Here is a 19,552-nt window from a genome sequence, read left to right as displayed (position 1 = left end):
AGGCCAGCGGTGGGCCCCACACCCCGACTCAGGCCACGGCTGGGATGGGCGGCGGTGGCAGCAAACCTGTGTCCCCACCCCATGTGGCCCACCCCACTGGTGCTGCATGGGGACAGTGTGGCTGCTCAAGGCCCTGGGGGGGCCTGAAGAGCTGCCCCCCGACCCCGCGGCTGGTGCCTTGCCACATTTGTCCCCCGCGAACCAGGCAGCACTGCGGTGGCCCTGAGTCCTCATCAGGCCCAGATCTGGGGGCCCAGGGTGGCAGGCTTCTGAGGAAGAATGTTTTAAAGGTAGGGCCTTTCTTTCCCAGGCAATTGCCATGGTTCCAACACCGCTGGTCTGCAGCCCCCAGGCTGAGCCAGAGGTTTCCGAAGCCAGGCCTGTTCTCTGTGCCAAGGCACGCAGGTGCCGAGCCCTCAGGCAGTGGCGGGTCTCTGAGAGGTCCTGGGGGCAGCGGAGCCTGGGCACCGCCAGGTACTCCCTGGGCCTGCGCTGCAGACAGCTGTCGATGCCCCAGAGTGGGTGGTGGCAGGCGGACCGGGGGCCACCCTATGCTGTGCAGCCATGGCAGCACAGGGTGCCCAGGCCACCTGCCCACCTACAGGGGGTGCAGGCCAGGGCTGAAGGAATCATGCCTGCTCGCCCATGGCCTAAGCCTGAGGAAGGTCTGGAAGCTTCCGCTCTGCGTCCTCAGAGCCCCAGCTCCCTACAGAGGGGCACATGGGGGAGCCCTTGGGGCCCCTGCATGGCTTCTCACAGAGGGGTGGTGAAGACACGGTCCCGTCTTGTCTGTGCACAGCAAGCACCAGGAAAGACATGGGAGGAGGGGGTGGGGGACAGTGGAGCAGGGGTGACACATCTTCAATGCCTGCCTGACCGGCAAGGATGCAACGAGGCTGTCACTACCAGTGGCCCGAGGCTGGCGGACCAGCGAAGTCGCTGCCAGTGGAACCAACCAGCAAGACGCACAGGCACGGCTGCAGGGCGAGATCATGCCTGTCGCCACCACGGGACGCACGCTGGCCCTGGATTTTTTTATTGACCAATCTGAGACACCAACCTGCTGTTCGGCTCACTCGTGCCCTTGGGGGCAGATTCCTGCCCACGCCCTGACGGGGTGGACCTGCAGCCCTGGTGCCTCGGGACAGTGCTCGGACCAGCTGAACTGCCAGCCATCTAACAGGGATGGACTCTTCCGCCCCGTTGCTGAGATTCTTGGAGCAAAGGGACTTTTAGAAAAGGTGACGTGACTGCAGTGGGGCCCGGGTGGGACACACACATCCCAGAGAGACCACGGGGCAAGGAAGGCCTGGGAGCAGCCACCTGTGGGGCTCAGAGTCCCTCCCTGGGGGCAGTGTGCGCAGAGCAAGACCCCAGGCCTGGCTGAAGAGCCAGAGTGAGATGGTGGGGCGAAGGGCTGACCGGGACGGGCTCTGGGCGCCTGGGGGTGGGGGTGGCCCTGGCTGCATTTCACGGTCCTACAGGCAGGGCAAGGGTCAGGCACCAGGACCCTTGAAGAGTGGGACAGAGTGCTGCTGCAGGGGACGGGTGAGCTCACACAGAGCCCCTCGCAGCCGTGTTGCCTGGCAGGAGTTGGAGAGTGTGTCCCCCCGCGTGGAAACAGCAGAGTCAGGGACACCCCGGCTACATTTGTAATGGCCGTCGCTGGAAATGAGCGTGGTGGGCCTGGTCTGCAGCGTCCTCTTCCTCCTTTGAAGGCAGCTGAAACCTTCAGGGCCTCAGAGAAGCAACACGGGTGAAAACCAAAAAATCAGCCCTGACTGGTGTAGCTCAGTGGATTGAGCTTGGGCCTATGAAGCAGGGGGTCGCAGGTTCAATTCCCAGTCAGGGCACATGCCTGGGTTGCAGGCCAGGTCCCCAGTGGGGGGTACATGAGGGGCAACCACACACTGATGTTTCTCTCCCACTCTTTCTCCTTCCCTTCCCCTCTCTAAAAATAAAATATTTTTTAAAAAATCAGGCTGCCTGCGCAGAGCCGTGGGGAGACCACGGCCCTGGGACCCCACACGCATGCCCGAGGGAGCCTGCCAGCCCCAGGCCTGGCTGCCAGGCTGGAGACACGTCTGCCGGTGTGGGTGAGACTTTGCCATCAGCATTCACAAACATTTTCAGGTGCTTAACGTTTCGTGTTAGAAAATACGTTCCAAGGCTGCGTGGCCGGTGGGCACGATGGAAGGTCCCCGGGGAGGGCCAGGTGCTCACGGCGGCTGCTCAGGGTGGACCTGGCTTCTGCTTCATCACCTCCACCTTGTCCTGGAGCTTTCTGGCCTTTAGGGAAGGAAGGAGGGGACGTTAGCCACCCAGGTGGGCCTGGAGCCAGCCTGCTGTGCGCATTGTCCTGTGGAGGGTGCAGTGTGCTGTCCCTGAGGCCCCAGACCCTGTCCCCTGAGACTTCTGCTAGTTGCTTGGCCCTGCCCTCGAGGTGAGCCACTCCCAGGGCCCACCCAAGGGTCCCCGTGCACAGCTGTCTGCCAGCCAGTGAGGAACGAGAACTCACTCCCCTGCTCCTGCCCTGCACCATCCAACCAGCTGACGGCCATGCCACTGGAGTCGCACAGCTGCCGGCAAGGTGGGGCTGCAACAGCCACCCCGCCCCAGGCACAGGAACGGGCCCAGCATCTCTACCGTGGAGGGAACCCCTGACTCTGGGGTCTGGTGCAGGCTCTGCTCCAAGAGCCCTGGCCTGCCCGGTCCATCCAGGCAGGAGACAGGTGACGTGGAAGAAGACAGGTGGCCTGCAGGTGGCCAGTGCCAGCAGGAAGGGGCAGGCTCCTCCCACCCCCGCCCTGGGAAGCTGGCCAACCGTGTCTGCAGTGCCAGCCCTCCCACTCCCAGGGAGGGGCTGTCCTTGAGGGGCCTCGGTCCTCTCTCACTGGGGCACAACCTGGACCTCCGCCTGCAGCCCAGGACCCATCCCCAGGGCAGACGTGCTGCAGGCCTGGACACATGGGGCTGTGTCCTCACGATCAGTGAACATGAGATGCTGCAAACCCCCTGCTTATGTTTTTTTCCTTAAAACATGTGTTCTTTGTGGGATTAAACACTTACACTTTGCTTTCTCCGTACTTGCCCGAGTCCTCTCCCCATGCAAGTCCTCGGACAGGCCTGTCTCCCCCGCAGAGACCCCGGGCTCCCCACCTCGTGCATGGAGGGGCTCCCCTTCCTGGACCCGAACCCCCCTCCCTCTCTGCCCACCCCTTGTTTGGGAGTACCCATTCCACAGACGCTTCGGCACGGAGAAGGGCTGTACGGGAAGTAACTTTTTAAGTCCTTTCTTTCACGCTGGCCCTGGCTGGTAAGCAGAGCAGACCACCAGACTGCAGAGGCAGCCCTGCTCGCCGAGGAGCCGCAGCCCCGGCGCCCCCAGCCCAGGCTCTCAGGACACGCCGCTCCCTCGGACACAGGGCCTTCGGTCTGGAGACAAGTCCCTTCTTGGGCCTGTGGCGGCCCTTCTCTGCCCCGAGGACTTGCCCAAACTCACCTATCTAGGTTCTTTGTCGTTAAAATGGGTTTTGCCATGTTTTTAACTCAACTCCCAGAACCCTCAGTTATCTGAGTGTCCATTTCCACGGCTTCTCTCAGTTGCTGTGTTTTCTGATGTGACCCCGAAGGGCTAGTTCTGGTCTCCATCTCGTTTCCCGCAACATCTTTCTGTCCAATGCACTTCCCCCGGGTCTGTCGGCCTCAACCTCACTCCGACTGGGCCATCCGTCCGGGATAGAACCTTCCACTCTGTCACTCTGTGGCATGAGGCACCTAGCCCCTGGGGCACCTGGCTCTCGTGGGGACACCTCTTGGCTGCCCTCACACTCCCCACAAGGTGGCATCCTGCTTTTGGAGCAAGGCCCCGGCCTGTGCGTTAGGATGCAGGCTCAGTGGCTGGAACAAAGGCCCCAGCGACGCGGGCTCCAGGGTGAAGCAGGGTGCCAAAGACCCCGACGACAGTGTTCAGGGCTGCAGTCTGGCACACCCCGGCTCACTTGGGCCTTCACCTCAGGGCCTGCCACAGCTGCCCCAGAACTGCCATTTCGTGTGCATTCCAGAAAAGCTCTGGAAGCTCAGACAAGCACCTCTGTTCATGTCCCATTGGCCAGACGGTGGTCACGGGAGGTTGGGAGACGCGGCCTTTGGCAGGTGGCCTGTGCTCTGACATGGGACACCAGGAACACTGGCCCTGTCCCCCAGAGCCAAACAATATGCTTGCTGCCAATGGCACCCCTGTCCTCTCTCCGGCCAGGGGTCCTGTGGACAGCGTGAACAGATGTCGTTGGACGGGGGTCCTTGGTGGGCACGTCTCAGAAAAACAGCCGCTAACTGGGATCCTCTCCTAAAACCCTAGCCCGTCTACCCGCCTACCCACACTGGCCCGGCCACAGCTGCTCAGGGGTGCAGCCCCCCGGTCGTCGGTCACGGCCCAGCCACAGGCCGGTGGCTGCGGAGGCGGGGATGGCGCCATGGAAATGGCCGGCCATGTGGGAAGACAAGAGTGAAACTGGCTAACGGGGGGGCTGTCTGCCCTCAACCGCAGCCCTGGGGATTTGAGTCCCTTCTCCCCTGGCCCCCCAATTCCCACACAGGCAAAGGCAGCGAGCAAGTGATGCAGACTGAGATGCAGAGCAGGCGCCCCGTCCCCCTGCCCGCAAGACCCCGGCTCAGGGGCTGTGCAGCAGGGCCGTGCCTCCAAGGGATGCGCCAGGGGACGCAGCACTTCCGTCTCCTCCCAGGTGCAGTGTGCCCTCGGCCTCGTGTTCTGAGACCCCACTGGGACCGGACACTGAATGCTCCCTGAGAAACTCGGCGGGATGTTTTAATCACAGAAGAGCAGAGCCAGGCATGACAGCACCCAGTAAGCCCAGGGGCCTGTGCCCCAGAGAGAGCGGTGCAGGGCTGAACGCTGGCTTCGGGCTCCACGTGGGGGTCACCGCAGTGCCGCCGCTTACCCCTCGTCTCCCCGAGCCCCACTTTCTGACCTGGGAGTGGGGCACCACCTTCCTCACCCGGCAGCTGTGCTGGTCTTGGATTGGCGCCGCCAGCCTGACCACTGCGGCTTCCTGCCGGCCACTCTCTGTGGGTCCCAGGACTCTTCCCTCCAGTCAGAGGGTGCAGGACCATGGCCCAGAACACAAGGGCCGGTACTCTGGTTCCAGGCTCGAGAGAGACTCTTGTTGAAACAGACTCGCTGCACCCCGGCTTCCGGCAGAGCCTCCCGCAGCTCCATCGAGGCCTCAGCGTCGGTGCCGAAGACCCCAGCGGACTGTGTCTAGGGGCATCTGCCGCCAGCTTGCTGTCCTGCATGTCCTCTTTGTTTTGGGGTACTTATGCAAACCAGTGTGTTTTTAATATTAAATTCCACTCATCCATCGCTGTGTACCGTGAATGACCAACTTGGGGTGCTGACCTTGAACCCCAACACCTGCTCTAAGTGCGTATTAGTCACAGCACTTCCTGGCCGATTTCGGAACCATCTGACTGACAGTGACATCAGCTGAGGACAAAGACAGTTTCTTCTCTCCCCTTAAGCAGGACGCCGTTTCCCTTCCTGTGTCAATGTGACCGCTGGGGCCTCCCATGCGCCACCGGAGAGGCCTGCCCTTGTTCCTGACTGGGGCAGCGGGCGGGGGGAGCGTCGGGTGTCTTGCCAGAGTGTGACATCGGCTGCAGTGTTTGTAGATGCTCCTGGTCAGATTCACCAAGTCCCCTCTGTGCCCAGTTTGCCGAGAGTTTCACATGAACAGATGGTGGACCTTGTCACTTGCTTTCCCTGCTTCGGCTGCAGGGTCGTGGGATTCCTCCTCTTTAACCTGTGGGTGTGGATGTCACGTACGCCGGCTGTGCAGCACTGTACCGGCCTTGCACACCTGGGACGGATCCTCCCTGGCCATCCTGGATAGGTCTTCCTACACACCTCGGGGCTCGGCCCGCTCACGTTTCGGTCAAGATCGTGCATCCAGGGCCACGAGAGACTGGTCTGTAGGTCCCTCTCGTGTGATGGCTCCCTCTGGGTTTGGGGTCGGGGTCATGCTGGCCTCAGAGGGACCACCAAGTGTCCCCTTGGCTCCATCCTCTGGAGAGAATGCAGGGAGTTAGTTCTGTGATGTGTTCCTTCAGTATGCGGTGGGATTCGAACCACCCACGAACCTATTCAACGTTATCAATTCATTTTCTTTAACAGATACCAGCCAACTCAAATTTGTTCTTGTGTGTTTTTGCAGATGGTGTCTTTTAAGGATTTGGTCCATTTCAAGTAAGTTATCAAATCTGTGAGCATATAGGGTCGCTCACCACACAAACGGACTCTGGAGTCGAAGCTGGAGGCAGTGGGCTGGGCACACGTTTGGAAGCCCTAAGAGGCAGGGCTGGGGGTGCCCAGGGCCAGGCCACGCAGCACACTGCGCCTGGATGGCGACAAGTGGGCTTGAGGAGCAGGGATTTCCGGGCGAGGCAGGCAGGGTCGGAGCGGGGTAGTGTCTCCGTGAAGTGGCCCAGACCCTGCTCGGGCCTCAGGGGAGCGGGGACACGAGATGGAGCCCTCTGATAGGTTGTGGGGACAGTGCCGCTGGCTCTGGGGACAGGCTCAGTACAGCCGAGCACCAGTGGGCCTGCAGAGCAGGCCCAGGGGCAGGGTGGTCTGGGCAGTGCACGGGCAAGTTTTCGAGACCAGAGGTGCAGAGGACCCTGCGGTCAGCTTTGGCGATGCCCTTGAGGCCTGGTAACTCAGGGGAGGGCAGCAGCTCCCTTCACGGGCTGGGTGGGCTGCCCAAGTGTTATCTGGGACAGGCAGGACACAGTAGGTGCTCATCAAGCCCTGTGGAAGGATGGACACCACCACCGGCTGGGTGGAGGGAGGCTAACCATTTTACACGGTCCACAAGGCCTAGCTGGTCCCCTGGGCAGCAGCAGCCCTGGGCCCCACGGGCCCTGCCGGTGAGAATCCCACAAACACACCTGCCCCGACTCCGCAGGGGCCGGTGGAGCTGCGGCCAAGCTCCTGGGCTGGCTCGGGGCCTCTGAGGGCTCACACGGGGCTCAGATGCGCGCCTCTCCCCTGAACAAGGGCCCTTCTGGGACTGACCCACACGGTAAGGCCCAGGAGCGCCCTGCCACCATGATTTCAGAAAGTAGGAGTTCTGAAAAGCGCGGCAAGCCCGCCCCCGCCTGGTTTTAGTAACACCACTGAGTCTGAAGCAGAGCCGACCAGCACTCACGGTGTCCGAGGCCTCTGCAGCCTTCCGAATGGCCCCCAGCGGCACCGTCCCTCCAAACGCTGTTCTCCGCTGCTCGGGCGCTTGCCGGAGGTGCCGTCTCAGCCTTTCCTCCAGCGCCCCCTGGTGGCCGGCTCTGCAGAGACCCAGGGCCTCAGGCTCAGGCTGCTCTCAGAACTTTCGTTCCTCCCTCAGGCCTGTACACTGCCAGAAGGTCATGAGGAGGAGGCCACTGGAGGCCACCGGAGGCCACCAGCCCTTCCCTGCAGGCCTGGGTGTCTCCCCCAACCGGTGCCCTGGGATACAAGTTGCTGGTGCCCACCCTGACTGTGGGAACAGCTCGTCCGCAAGTGCCGCGCCTTCGGGGCCCTACCCGTGACAAGAGTGTCTGCTTTCACACCAGGGACAGGGCGCTGGCGCACCCTCACCCACAGGAGTGGGACGCTGCACTGAAGCAGCCTTCCAAACACAGGTGCCCTGGCGGCATCGGGGCCCTGGGTCCGCCTCCTCCGAGGCACACACAGCTCCGGTGGCAGAAAGGGTCCAGGCCCTGGTGGCACTTGCGGATGGCCACAGGGAGGGCCCGTCCCGCCTCAGTGGGTGGGGCTGAGGGCCTGACAGTGAAAGGAGAGTGTGGGGGATGCAGACCCCGAGTGGCTGCTGTCCCTGCAGGGAGGGGGGTCCCCAGGGAACGAGCGGACGCAGCGGGGGACTGTCCTGCCTGCCATCCTTTCTACCGGAGCCCCCACAGGTCTGGGCTCTGCCCATCAGGTGCTGGTGGAGAGCCAAAGCCCCGGAGCCAGGGTGGGGCGGTGGGGCTGAGCTCTGGGGCATCCACACTCCCCGCCCCACCTCAAGGACCAACCTCGGCGTGTCACTTGCTCTCAGGGACCTCTCTCTGCTCTGCACCCTCTGTCCAGGTGGGTTCGCTGGCGCTCTCGCCTCGCCTGGCAGGTCCGTGGCAAAGGGAACCTCCAATGCGACCTGGGGACACGCGACGAGATACTCTCAGGGTTCCAGGAGTTGCCACCATGAGCATAGATGTCGTCCCTGAGGACACCGAGGAGTGGCCATCAGGACAGCAGCCCCTGCCCTGCAGTCATCCCAGGCCTTGGCCTCAGGCTGGATATCCCGCAGCAAGCGCCGGCCCAGGGCAGGGACCTGCTGGAAGGCCCCCGCAGCCCCGGAGGTTCTCCTGGGAGGCCGCACGGCCCTTGAGGCACCAGGGCTCAGGCCTTCCATGCTGATGCGACCTTGTTCTCAGCCCCGGGTTTCACGCAAAAACGTGGCCAACAGCAAGCAGAGAGCCTGTCACTGGTGTCTAGCTGGGGCTCTCCCACCCTCCTCGGCCTGCTGGACGTCACGCCAGGTGGCCTTCCAAACTGCCCTGTGGATCTGGCCCTGAGCTGCCCGGGGGTCTCATGGGCCTGTGACGGGGGTAGAAGCCTTCTGCCTCTGACCACCAGCCTGCCCTGTCCTCGGTGCTCTGCTCAGGTGAGCTGCCCCTCCCCCTCCCCACATGGCCGAAGCAGCTGCCTCTCACAGGACTTTGCCCTCAGGACTAGCAGAATCCTGGCAGCAGAATCCAGTCCACTGTGTGCAGCCTGGACCCAAGGGCCCCCGACCAACCCACTCGGCCCACTGCTGCCCCCCTGTGGACAAGTCTGAGAGCCAGGCAGCGGCCCCCATCAGAGAACTTCAGACTAGCGTGTGCCTGTGTGCACCAGGAAGGACCTTCACCGGATTCTCACTGTGTCCAATGAAGGTGCTCAGCACCCAGGACGGGTGGGAGGGAGAGGGCAGAGAGGGAGGGAGCGGGAGTGGGTGGGCAGCAGCTGGGTCCACCTCCAAGCCCCCACCCCCCACAGGCTGCAGGCAGCAGGCAGAGGGGCTGAACTGTGCAGGCCACCCAAGCACCAGCTGGCTGAGCTGGCCGGTGTGCCAGTGGGGGGACCCTGACCTGAAGGGTCACGCCAGGGCCTGCAGTCACCCTGCCCCATCCAGGCTCCACCCCCAAATGGTTTGGGGGAGAAAAAGGAAGACGGGTGCCGGGTGCTGCTCACGCCGTGGGAGAACCAAGGGCACGACCTCCTGGCGGCTGAGAGGACCACGGGCAGAGACCCGGCGAAACCGCACCGCACTGCAGAGCTGACTGGCCATGCACAAGCCCAGCACTCGGCCTCGGAGCTGCCGGCGGGCCCCCCACCACGCACGCCCCACCTCCAGCCCACACCACATACCAGCATCTGCCGGGGAGGCCGGAGTCTGCCGAGCTCCTCCTTCTTCCTCTTCGTGGCCTGGGCCTGCTCCCGCCACTCCTGCAGCACCCGCTGGTCTCTGGAGGAAGACGTCGTGTCAGTCAGGGGAAGACCACTGCAATGCTCACGAGCATTTCTACCACCAGGTGTAAAGCTTCGCACAAGAGTCTTTTACTTCCAGTCTATCCGTCCAGAGAGCAGACACTGGCTTGACATGCACCTGGGGCAGAGCTGGGCGGGCCGAGGCTCTGGGCAGCAGGGGAAGCAGGTGTTCCCAGGCCTCCACCAGGTGAGGCAACAGGAGGCCAGGCCCTGGGAGGGTTTACTCACAAGGGGCCACCCACAGTGGAGGGGCAGGGGCCCCCAGGGCAGCGCAGGAGACAATGGGGCTGCAGCCACCCCAGGTCCCTGGATGAGGGAAGGAGTGGGGGGCTGCCAGAACCCCACAGTGAGAAATGCGGTGCAGGCCACTGGGAGGGACTCCCAAGCCCAGGGGCACTCACAGGGAGGGGCCGGGGCCTAAAGTGCTCCCTCCTGCCCGCCCTCCCCTCCAACCTCCGGATGGGGCCCAAACCCAACCAGAAAGGGAGAGGTCCCTGGGCACTGTGGGCGAGATCCATGCTGGCCTACAGGGCTCCCGAGGCTCAGGGCACAGGGCGGGTGGGCAACCAGCAGGGCAGGACAGGGCAAGCCGAGGGGCGAGTGCAGCAGGCCCAGCAAGGCAGGGCCCAGAGCGGTCATGACCGATGAGACGTAACTTTTAAATAACATTCTTTAGAATTACCTTTGGAATAACCAGCCAGGTAACTGAAAGGAGAAGAGGGCAGAAAAAGGAAGAAGGAGAAATCAAAGGCAAGTAAAGAGAGAGGGCAGACAGCGTGGGGCAGCAGGGCAGGGATGAGGTGCTGGGGGGACCTGCCCCGAGGGCCAGCAGGGCCTGGCGCCCGGCTGCGGGGCCGAGGCTGACCTCCTGCGCTGCTCCGTCAGCGCCTGCTTCTCCTGGAGCTCCCGGAGCGCCGCAGCCCGCCTCTCCTCCAGCTGCCCCGCCCAGCTCACTGCCAGGTACGCTGAAGCCAGGCCAGGCTGGGCACCCCTGGAGGAGGGCGCTGTCCTTCTGGAACGACATAGGGTTGCAGCCAACCACCTAACAGACCCACGAAGCACACGCGGCGGGGAGACACACATCAGGATGCAAACACGACCCGAGAGCTGGGCTCACAGCCATCTGCACGCCGGGCCGGCTGTGGAGGCCCCGATGGCGTGCCCTCTACTCCCACCCCAAGCGCCAGGTGACCCCAGGGCTGCGGACTCTGACATGGCTCCCAAGTGACCTGGACGGGCGCTCACTGCTGCTCCTAACAGAAATGACAGTGGAGGGAGGGGGCGGTTTCTGACAGCCGAGGCTCCGACAGTCCTGCCCTGAGCGCATGGTGAAGGACTGACGGTCAGGCAGCTGTGGAAACCCACGTGACCTGCTTCCGTGCCTCCAAGGCTGCAAGTGGCAACACTGCAAACGTTTTTGTTTGAAACACTGCGAGCCCACAGAACACTGTGAGCCCACAGAACAGGTGAGAGGAGAGAGCAGTGAGCACCTGGCCACCTTTCCTCCGTAAGGAAGGCTCCTCGGCCCCGGCCTGCTCAGACTGACCACTCACACAGCAGACGACACACACGGCACACTCATGCAGTGCACACAAGTGCACACGCAACACACACCATGAACACGTGTCATGCACATGCACACTCAGACACACGGGACTGGGGCTCTTCAGTTGTGCAGCCCCCCATCAAGACCGTGGGGGGGTGACTGGAACCCAAAGCCTGGCTGGCACCACCGAGCAGCTGCTGACGCCGACGTGGCAGACACCCCGCCCCCGGTGTTTTCACAGTTAGCAAGTAGCTCTCAACGTTGCCTGGGCTTTGGGGTCGCACCTGGGGGTGTGTTTGGGGCCGGGGCGTGCGTCCTTCCGGCCGTGCAGCATGGCCCGCAGGTTCGGAGGCAACTCGACGGCTAGGAGCTGGCTCTCCAGGACTTCCGCCTGCTCCTTCTCCACGATCTCCTGCCGCAGCTTCCAGAAGCGCCTGAGCTCCCCCTCGGTTGGCCAGTCTTCGCAGGGCCGGGGGCACCTCCTGAGCTCACTCAGGTCCCCCGCTTCCGCCAGCCTGCTCCCCTCCGGCCCCTGAGAATCTGTGGTCTCTCTGTTGGGTGCACATTCTTTGGGTAAATCCCAGTGGGGGTGTGGCAGCTGGCTTGGGGTCATCTTTTCAGGGGGTGAAGTCGCTGGTAAGACAAAACCCCGATTCAGGCGACTGCGCTGAAGCGCCGGCCCTGCCCGGGGTCTCGTGCTCCGCGCAAACCCAGGCCGGCAAAGACGCTGCCTGGCAGCCTGCCCGCATCAGCTGGTTACCCTTATTTCTACCCGACCGGGCGCCCACGTGCCTGCTGCGTCTGTCTGGCAACACGCTTGCGGACTTTGAAACATGCTCATCTCTAGCTCTGGGCAAACTGAGAGCAAACTGGCCTGCAGTGTATCATCCACGGTCTCAGCCAGGTTCCGCACGAGGCCTGGGAGCCAGTGTCCCAGACGGGGGTCTCCTGGTCACCTGTGGCCCCTGCTCCATGCACACAGACGCCCGACAGGCCGGGGGGGGGGCGCCCACCACACCTGGGTCGGCAGGGGCTCCCTGGGCACGCGGCCATGCCCGCCTCAGACACTCTCTCAACGGCGCTGACCGCCACCGGGTTCCTCCTGTAAAAGTGCCTGCAGCCTCAGCCTCTCCAGCTCCCCACCTCCTCCCTTCTCTGGTCCAGGGCCCATCTGCCACATCCAATGGGACAGGCTTCAGCGTAACAACCCAAAGTGCAGCGGGACTGACAGGCAGCGAGAGCGAGGCATCTCGGGCGCCCGTCACTCGCCGAAACACTGCTCTGAAAACCCTTTCTCCACGCCAGGGGTGTGCCGCCGCTTCCTTGCGAAGACGCTTTCTCCACACACCGCGTCCGGGAGGCGAGCTGGGTAGGTGGAACTGGCAAAGGCTCGGGGTCATCGCTGTGCTCGCCCCACACGACCCCATGGCCAGGGTCTCCTGTGGGACACGTGTTGGAGCCACACAGGACCCACGACACACACGTGCATGGGACAGTACGCTCTGGACACCACATGCTCCGACCACTAAGTGCTTGGGGCTGGTGTTTTTAGGAAAATGGCTACAAACTGGGCAGCCATGGCCTGAGGACGAAGCAACTGTTGAAACAGTGACCTGATGGTGTTTGGGGTGAGGACTGTCTCCTGACATTCATGGCAGGGAACTTGCACCCAAACCCACCCAGACTGACTCGGAAATGGGCCCGGAGGATGCCCTTGGAAGCGCCGAGCCAGGAAAGAGGTGGCCCTGCTGGCTGGCGGGGAGGCCGCATGGGACTCGAGCGCCCGGAGAGTCTGGCGAGGATGAGGCTCCCCGGGCCCGGCTGTAAGGAGCGCTAACTCCAGTCTCAGCCAACCACAGTAACTGTCCTACCAACCGTGAGGCGCTGGCTCCGCGGCGCAGGCACGCAGGAAGCTCAGGATGGCGGCTGGGCCCTTCTGCACCACAAGCTGGGGTGGGAACTCCACGGGGCAGCACCTCAGGTTCAGGGCCCTCAGTGTCCTCACGTTGCCTGCAGAGGGGAAAGCCGGGGGCGCCTCACAGACCACCCGCACCCTGGGAAGGGGGGGGGCGGGCAGTGACTGTCTGCATGTCAGGGAGAACAAGACCCTGCTGAGAATTCTGGGTAAAATGATATGCCAGGGGTCCGAGATTTATTTTAAAAAACTCTGCTAAGGGGGCGGATTCACAGGTGAAGACCAGCCCGGCCACCGGATTCAGTTAGTTAAACAGGCAGAAGCAGCAGCAGCAACAGCCCTCGGGCGGGGCGGGGGGGGATCACAGCACAGAGCCGACAACACACACACCTCGAATGCCGGGCCGAGACGCCATCCCGAGACGCCGTCTGCAGCCCCACACAACCGCGTTTCACAGCCCCCCCCATGGGGTCACTGCAGCACTCACCCAGTTCCACAGGGAGCATTTTGATGGGATTCCTCTCTAAAAGCAAAGTTTTCAAATACCTTTAGGACAAAACAAAACAGGCATCCTTTAAAAAGCAGAAAATCAGGCCTGGCTGGTGTAGCTCAGTGGATTGAGCACGGGCCTGCGAACCACGCGACCGCGGTTCGATTCCCAGTCAGGGCACATGCCTGGGTTGCAGGCCAGTTCTCAGCAGGGGACTCACGAGAGGCAACCATACATTGATGCTTCTCTCCTCTTCTTCCCTTCCCCTCTAAAGACAAATAAATAAAATCTTTAAAAAAAGAAGCAGAAAATCAAGCAACCACCCCTAAGTGACACTACACCACTACGCCAATTTAAAAAAAAAAAGACACGGAGTGACGTAGTGTCACTTAGGGGTGGTATCAGTATCAATGTATCAGTGGTAGAAGTATCAATGTATGGTGGCCTCTCGTGAGTCCCCTGCTGAGAACTGGCCTGCAACCCAGGCATGTGCCCTGACTGGGAANTGCGAACCACGCGACCGCGGTTCGATTCCCAGTCAGGGCACATGCCTGGGTTGCAGGCCAGTTCTCAGCAGGGGACTCACGAGAGGCCACCATACATTGATACTTCTACCACTGATACAATGATACTGATACCACCCCTAAGTGACACTACGTCACTCTGTGTCTTTTTTTTTTTAAATTGGCGTAGTGGTGTAGTGTCACTTAGGGGCCACTGATACATTGATACTGATACCACCCCTAAGTGACACTACGTCACTCCGTGTCTTTTTTTTTTAAATTGGCGTAGTGGTGTAGTGTCACTTGGGGTGGTTGCTTGATTTTCTGCTTCTTTTTTTAAAGATTTTATTTATTTGTCTTTAGAGGGGAAGGGAAGAAGAGGAGAGAAGCATCAATATATGGTTGCCTCTCGTGAGTCCCCTGCTGAGAACTGGCCTGCAACCCAGGCATGTGCCCTGACTGGGAATCAAACTGCGATCGTGTGGTTCGCAGGCCCGTGCTCAATCCACTGAGCTACACCAGCCAGGTCACTCCATGTCTTTACGTGAAGGGGTGGGTCTGCGGAGTGAGCGGGTGCAGGCTCTCCCCAGCCCTGCTGACACCAGGCCCACAGCGCTCCTGTCTTAAAACTGCCTTTAAAGCCAGTGAGCCACGGGGCCACAGGCCCAGGCTCCACTAGCTCCCAGTGGCCTCCCAGCTTCTGCAAGACACTCGTGTCTGAACTGGGGTTGCCCTTGCCCACATCCAACCTGGACCCGCCGCTCCTTCATCCAACCTCATCCAGGTATCGCCCCTTCACTAGGGCTGCTGCAGTGGCTTCACTGCTGGCACCTTGCCCCTCTGTGCAGCCAGGTCAAATTCCACCCATCCACTCAAACTGTCAGAATGAAATCCGCAACGCCAGCCATGGCCTCTGCGACTGTGCCCCCTACCCACTGTCCCGCCCCACCTCCCTTTGCCCACCCCAGGGCCTTTGGGTGCTTCCTCTGGCCGGAGGCACTGACACAGAGGAAGGGCCCCCGCTGTCTCTCGGAAGGTGCCCATGGAGAGGGAACGAGCAGGAGGCCTGGGCCCCGAAGGTGCAGGGCCGGAGGGGAGGGGCCTCACGGCAGGTGGGGCTCCCGGAGGCAGTGCGGAGGCCAGCCACCTGCCAGGCGGGGCCTGTGCAGAGTGGACAGTGAGGCATCTGATCTGGATGTGGGGGTGCCGGGGGTCCCTGGAGCCTGAGCGGTGCAAGGGCACACACACACACTTTTCCAAAAAGGGAGGAGTCCTCCCTGTTCCCCGGGAAACAGCAGGACACACAGGGGCCCAGGGCCTGGCTGGGCCTCCGACCCTTCAGGCGGCTTCACACCGAGGCACAGGTGGAAGCAGACCCTGCAGAACCAACACAGCAAAGGCACCGTGGCTGCCGGCATCCTCTGCGCTTCGAAGTGTCCTGTGCACGCAGTCTTCACACCTCTTGGCCGGCTTCAAAAATACTGCGAAGCGATTCTATTCTGAACTCAAACTTCAACCAGGGGAAGGACCTCGGGCCGGCCTGGCGCGGGCGACGTGCCTGTGAGAGCCTACCCCGGGGGGCAGCGCCTCGATCCTGTTGTGCCGCAGGTCCAGCCAGGTGAGGCTCGGCAGCAGCTGGAAGAAGTCTGGGGGAATGGCACGCAGGGCGTTCCTCTGAAGATGCAGTTGCTTCCGGGAAGAAAAAGACCAGGTTTCAAACACAGTGCATCCTGAACGCATTCCCAACAGAGCCACTCGGCACTGCAGTTGCGCAGATGGCATGGAAGAGAACTCGTGACGCTCCACCTTTAGTACCTTAACCAGCAGACTTGAGACTGAACACGAGTCTCTGGGGCCCGGGGTGCGTCCTGACCTGCAGACGCTGACTCCCTGAACACTGGCGGCTCACACACGCCATGCACACACGCCGTTTCCAAAATGCCCTCGAACACCAAACTCACTCTCTCCCTCCTGGGCCCCACAGCAACCCTGCCCAGTGAGGGGACAGCGCGTCTGGGCCCAGGGACATGTCCCAAGGAAAGAGCAGGAGGACACACCCTAAGTGGTCTGCTATGTAGCAACCTGTGGTCAGCAGCCACACGAGGACAATCCCAAACCACTGGTTCAGGATTCTGGACACCTCAGCCCAGTGGGGCCAAGTCACCAGCACAAAGGAGGCAGTGGTTCAGGAGGGAGGGGACAGAGTCCTAGGCACCAATGGTGAACTGCACATGTGACGTCACAGTCACAGTGTGGAGGGTGACGGGGAGGTCGTGACACCTCCGCTGCTGCTGCTGTGTGTGCTCACGTTCCATTGGTGCACATGTGGGTAAGCTGCTCCACCGCGCTGGCAAGACACAGGCTCTCACAACACTGGCCTGGGGGCCAGACTTTCTGGGTTCAAATCTAGCTCTTGAAACCTGTTAGCTGTGTGACTTTGGACAAACTCCCAAACCTCTCTGGGCTTGAGTCCTCACTAGTGAAATGGGTCACAGGACCCACCTCGCGGGTGCGGTGGGGCAGCAGGGCACAACACACAGCAATGCCCAGCTAGCACCCGTCATGACGGTGCTGCCATTTCTACCGCAGACCCTGAGTCCAGCAGCTGCCGCCGCGCTGCTGGGCACACTGGGGAGTGTCAGTTGACACCATGACGGCGCAGCACATCGAGAGCATGCTGGGTAGTGGACACTGTGGTTTATGTGCCTTATCACTGAACCCTTCCAACCACCCACGGAAACTCTCTCACTCCCACCTTCTAGGGGAAGACAGATGAGGCCCCGCTGACCACAGGGCCACTGGAGCATGGGGTGAGCACTCTCACTGCCTCCCAGCACGGTTGGGCCCTGCTGGTACCTTACCCCAGAGTCACAGGTGGTGATGGGCTCGCCCAGCAAAGCGCCAGGCGTGGGACATCGGCAAAGCGTGGGTGAGAAGCCGTCTCCACTGGTTCAGTGTTGACTGGGGTTTTAGGGGTTTGTGTTTTAAATGAGAGATCGGGGGTGTTTCCAGCCGTGGTGCCTACCACCGACTCTTTGGTGCCCAAGACTATCTTGAGGAAAGAGGGCATCAGAGTCCAAACCTGTGAAGGGCCTGCACTGACTGGTTCCCATGACTGGGTCTCTCATTTGTAGGAAGCAGTACACAGAACCCTGCGGAACTCTCTAGCTCATTCTAGAACTTCTCTCCCAAAGAGAAGGCTGCCAGTGAAAGCTGGGGGGTGGGGAGGCCGCTCATTTGCATCTGCACAGCGTGGGGCACAGAACACCCCAAGACTCGATGCTTACTTTAAGGGTGGGGATTTTAAGGACGTCTCCGAGGTGCTGAAGTCCATTTTGACTCAGGTCTAGGACTGGCAAGGAGGAGAAGATGGCCCCCGGCACCCTCCCTTCACTGTCTTTGGAGGGGGAGGCCGGCGGGCTCCCCACAGGAGCGGTGCTGCTCTCCGGCCGGGCGCTGCTCTCCGAGGCCGCAGCCCCAGCACCGCTTCCCTCCATCTGTCGGCAGGAGGACACGACGCTGCGGGGCCACAGCTCACCTGGAGACAGGAGGGGCCGCAGCACAGTTAGGACCTCCTCTCGTTCACGGGTGGCAGGGCTAGCTGCATGGCCGGTCCGCTTACCAAACACTCCTTTTAAACCAGTCTCATAAAGTTGACGTGTAAGTAAAGTTGGCTCTTTAAAAACCCGTGGAATTGCGGGAAGGTTCAGATTACAACGTCCTGCTGCTCACTCGGTCCCATGGAATCTGCGATGTAACTTTCGAAGCCCGAGAAGCGCAGAACGGGAACGGCGGCGTCCGAGAGGAATCGGGTCGGACCGAGGCCGAGAGCCACGCGTTCCTCCCCAAGTCTGGGCTTGAGGCCCCGCCCTGACGGCGTGGGGACGACCCGGGCAGACGCGGCCCTTCCCTGCACGGCCCTCCCCGGAGCCCCCGACGGGGACAAGGTCTGGAAACCGGGAGCAGCACATTCGCGAGCGCGGCGGGCGCCGCCGAGGCCGCTCCAGGTGCCCCGCGCGCCCCGCCTCGGTTGCCCCCACCGGGCCGGGCGGTCCAGGCCCCGGGGCGCGGCCTGCCCTGGGCACCGCCTTCTTCCCGCCGCCCGCCCGCCCGCCCCGGCCGGCCAGCTACGCGCCCCTCTCACCGGCGGCGCCCCCCTCACTGGCACACCCGGCCGCCGCCGGCGCTCGCGCAGAGACGCTGAGGAACAATGGAGGCGGCCGGCGCCCGCGGTCGCCATGGAGACGCGGGCCGTACGGGGCCCTGCAGGCGCCAAGCCGCGCGAGCTGTGTGGTGCGCGTGCGCTCCGGGCCCCTGCCGGCTGCCGCGCTACTCGGGGTCCCAGCGCCGGCTCGCCGCCCGCGATCTCCGGGGCCGGAGCGAGAGTGCCGGAACCCGAGAGTCACGGGGCCCGAGGACACCGGGCCCCTGGCGACAGCCCCGCCCGTGTCTAACTGGGCGCCTCACGGGCAGACCCGGGTCCTCCAGAATCACGGGGTGCCGTCACAGGGGCAGCGGGCACACACCTCGGCTCCACCCGTGGGTGCAGGGCGTGGCAAGCAGGGGGATTCGGAGGTAAACTGGGGACAGAGGACCTGCTGCAAACTGGACGCCCAGAGCTCCGGCCGGAGCCCCGGGGTGGATCGGCCACGGGGGTGTCCTGCGGAAGCTGCACCATCCCTCACCCAGCACGCAGGCTTCCCCCCCACCCCGGAGATGGAGAAGCAGAAAGCTGCCTCCCACCAATGGGGACCATGGGCCGCAGCCACACCTGGGCACCGGCCCTGCCCTTCTAAGTGTAAGACGTTAGGGCTTCTGCCCCCCAACACCGATCCCACGCGAAATTCCTCTAGTAGCCCAGTTAGGGGACCCCGGGAAAGGTGTGTTCCCCAAATCACAGGCTGCCCTCACATGTCAGTAGTTTCTGGTAAGCAGAGCTCATTCTCTCATTGAAGAGAAAGCCGCAGTGGCAGGTGAAGCAGCTTAGGAAACCTGGACTACAGGGCAGCAGATATCTCTAACCAAAGGAACGACGAATATAGGAAGTGCTATAGTCTTCAGTGCCGAGCTGAAGGCTTTTGGAACGCAGACCCGCTTGAACAGACTGGTGCGCAAGCAGAATCATCACTTTCAGGGCAGAGTCTGAGGAATGCTCATCACCCTGAAATTCACACGGAGTAGGGTAAAAACTCCAGTGTATCCGTTTTTTTCCAACTGCTGTAGCAACAACAAATCACAAAAAACCTGGCTGCTGGCAACAGCCACGTGCCTCCCCTCGAAGTTCTGGAGGCCAGACGTCTGACCCGGTGTCCCTGGGCGAGACATGTGTCAGGACACACAGACCCAGGCGTTCACAGCAGCCTCGCTCACCGCAGGGAGGGTGGGGCAGGGCTCCAGTGGCCCAGATGAGAGAAAGTCCTGAACTGGACGGCCAGCAGCTGCTCACAACCACAAGGAAGAATCTTAGACGAAGACTCAGGACACCTCCCTCGGCACAAGTGTGGCTCGTGTGAGT

The 19,552-nt window shown here is 62.2% G+C and overlaps 1 protein-coding gene across 6 annotated transcripts; it reads right to left on the bottom strand.

The window, feature by feature from the left end:
* Window positions 1–1,939: 1,939 nt before the first annotated feature.
* LRRC27 (leucine rich repeat containing 27) lies at window positions 1,940–18,303 on the bottom strand. Of its 6 annotated transcripts, none has more exons than XM_037051245.1 (11): window positions 17,660–18,303; window positions 17,325–17,575; window positions 15,596–15,726; window positions 13,532–13,590; window positions 13,005–13,139; window positions 11,414–11,762; window positions 10,449–10,595; window positions 9,464–9,560; window positions 8,089–8,207; window positions 7,227–7,359; window positions 1,940–2,289 (listed from the first exon to the last, which is right to left on the bottom strand). In XM_037051245.1, the coding sequence occupies exons 2-11, from the start codon at window positions 17,532–17,534 to the stop codon at window positions 2,233–2,235; spliced, it is 1,437 nt and encodes a 478-aa protein (XP_036907140.1). In that variant the 5' UTR covers window positions 17,535–17,575; window positions 17,660–18,303; the 3' UTR covers window positions 1,940–2,232. The 6 variants fall into 6 exon arrangements, 5 of the variants coding, with proteins under 5 accessions (XP_036907140.1, XP_036907136.1, XP_036907138.1 ...); XR_005067266.1 differs by lacking the exon at window positions 15,596–15,726 and adding an exon at window positions 5,019–6,085 and having other exon boundaries at window positions 2,261–2,289; XM_037051241.1 differs by lacking the exon at window positions 15,596–15,726.
* Between the last annotated feature and the right edge of the window lie 1,249 nt (window positions 18,304–19,552).

This window comes from Sturnira hondurensis, unplaced genomic scaffold (assembly GCF_014824575.4).
Source record: "Sturnira hondurensis isolate 20B ecotype Veracruz unplaced genomic scaffold, ASM1482457v3 Scaffold0007208, whole genome shotgun sequence".
In the NCBI taxonomy this organism is placed as follows: domain Eukaryota; kingdom Metazoa; phylum Chordata; class Mammalia; order Chiroptera; family Phyllostomidae; genus Sturnira; species Sturnira hondurensis.
Note: the sequence above shows the minus strand (reverse complement) of the source record. Positions and strands in the feature narration are given on the sequence as shown.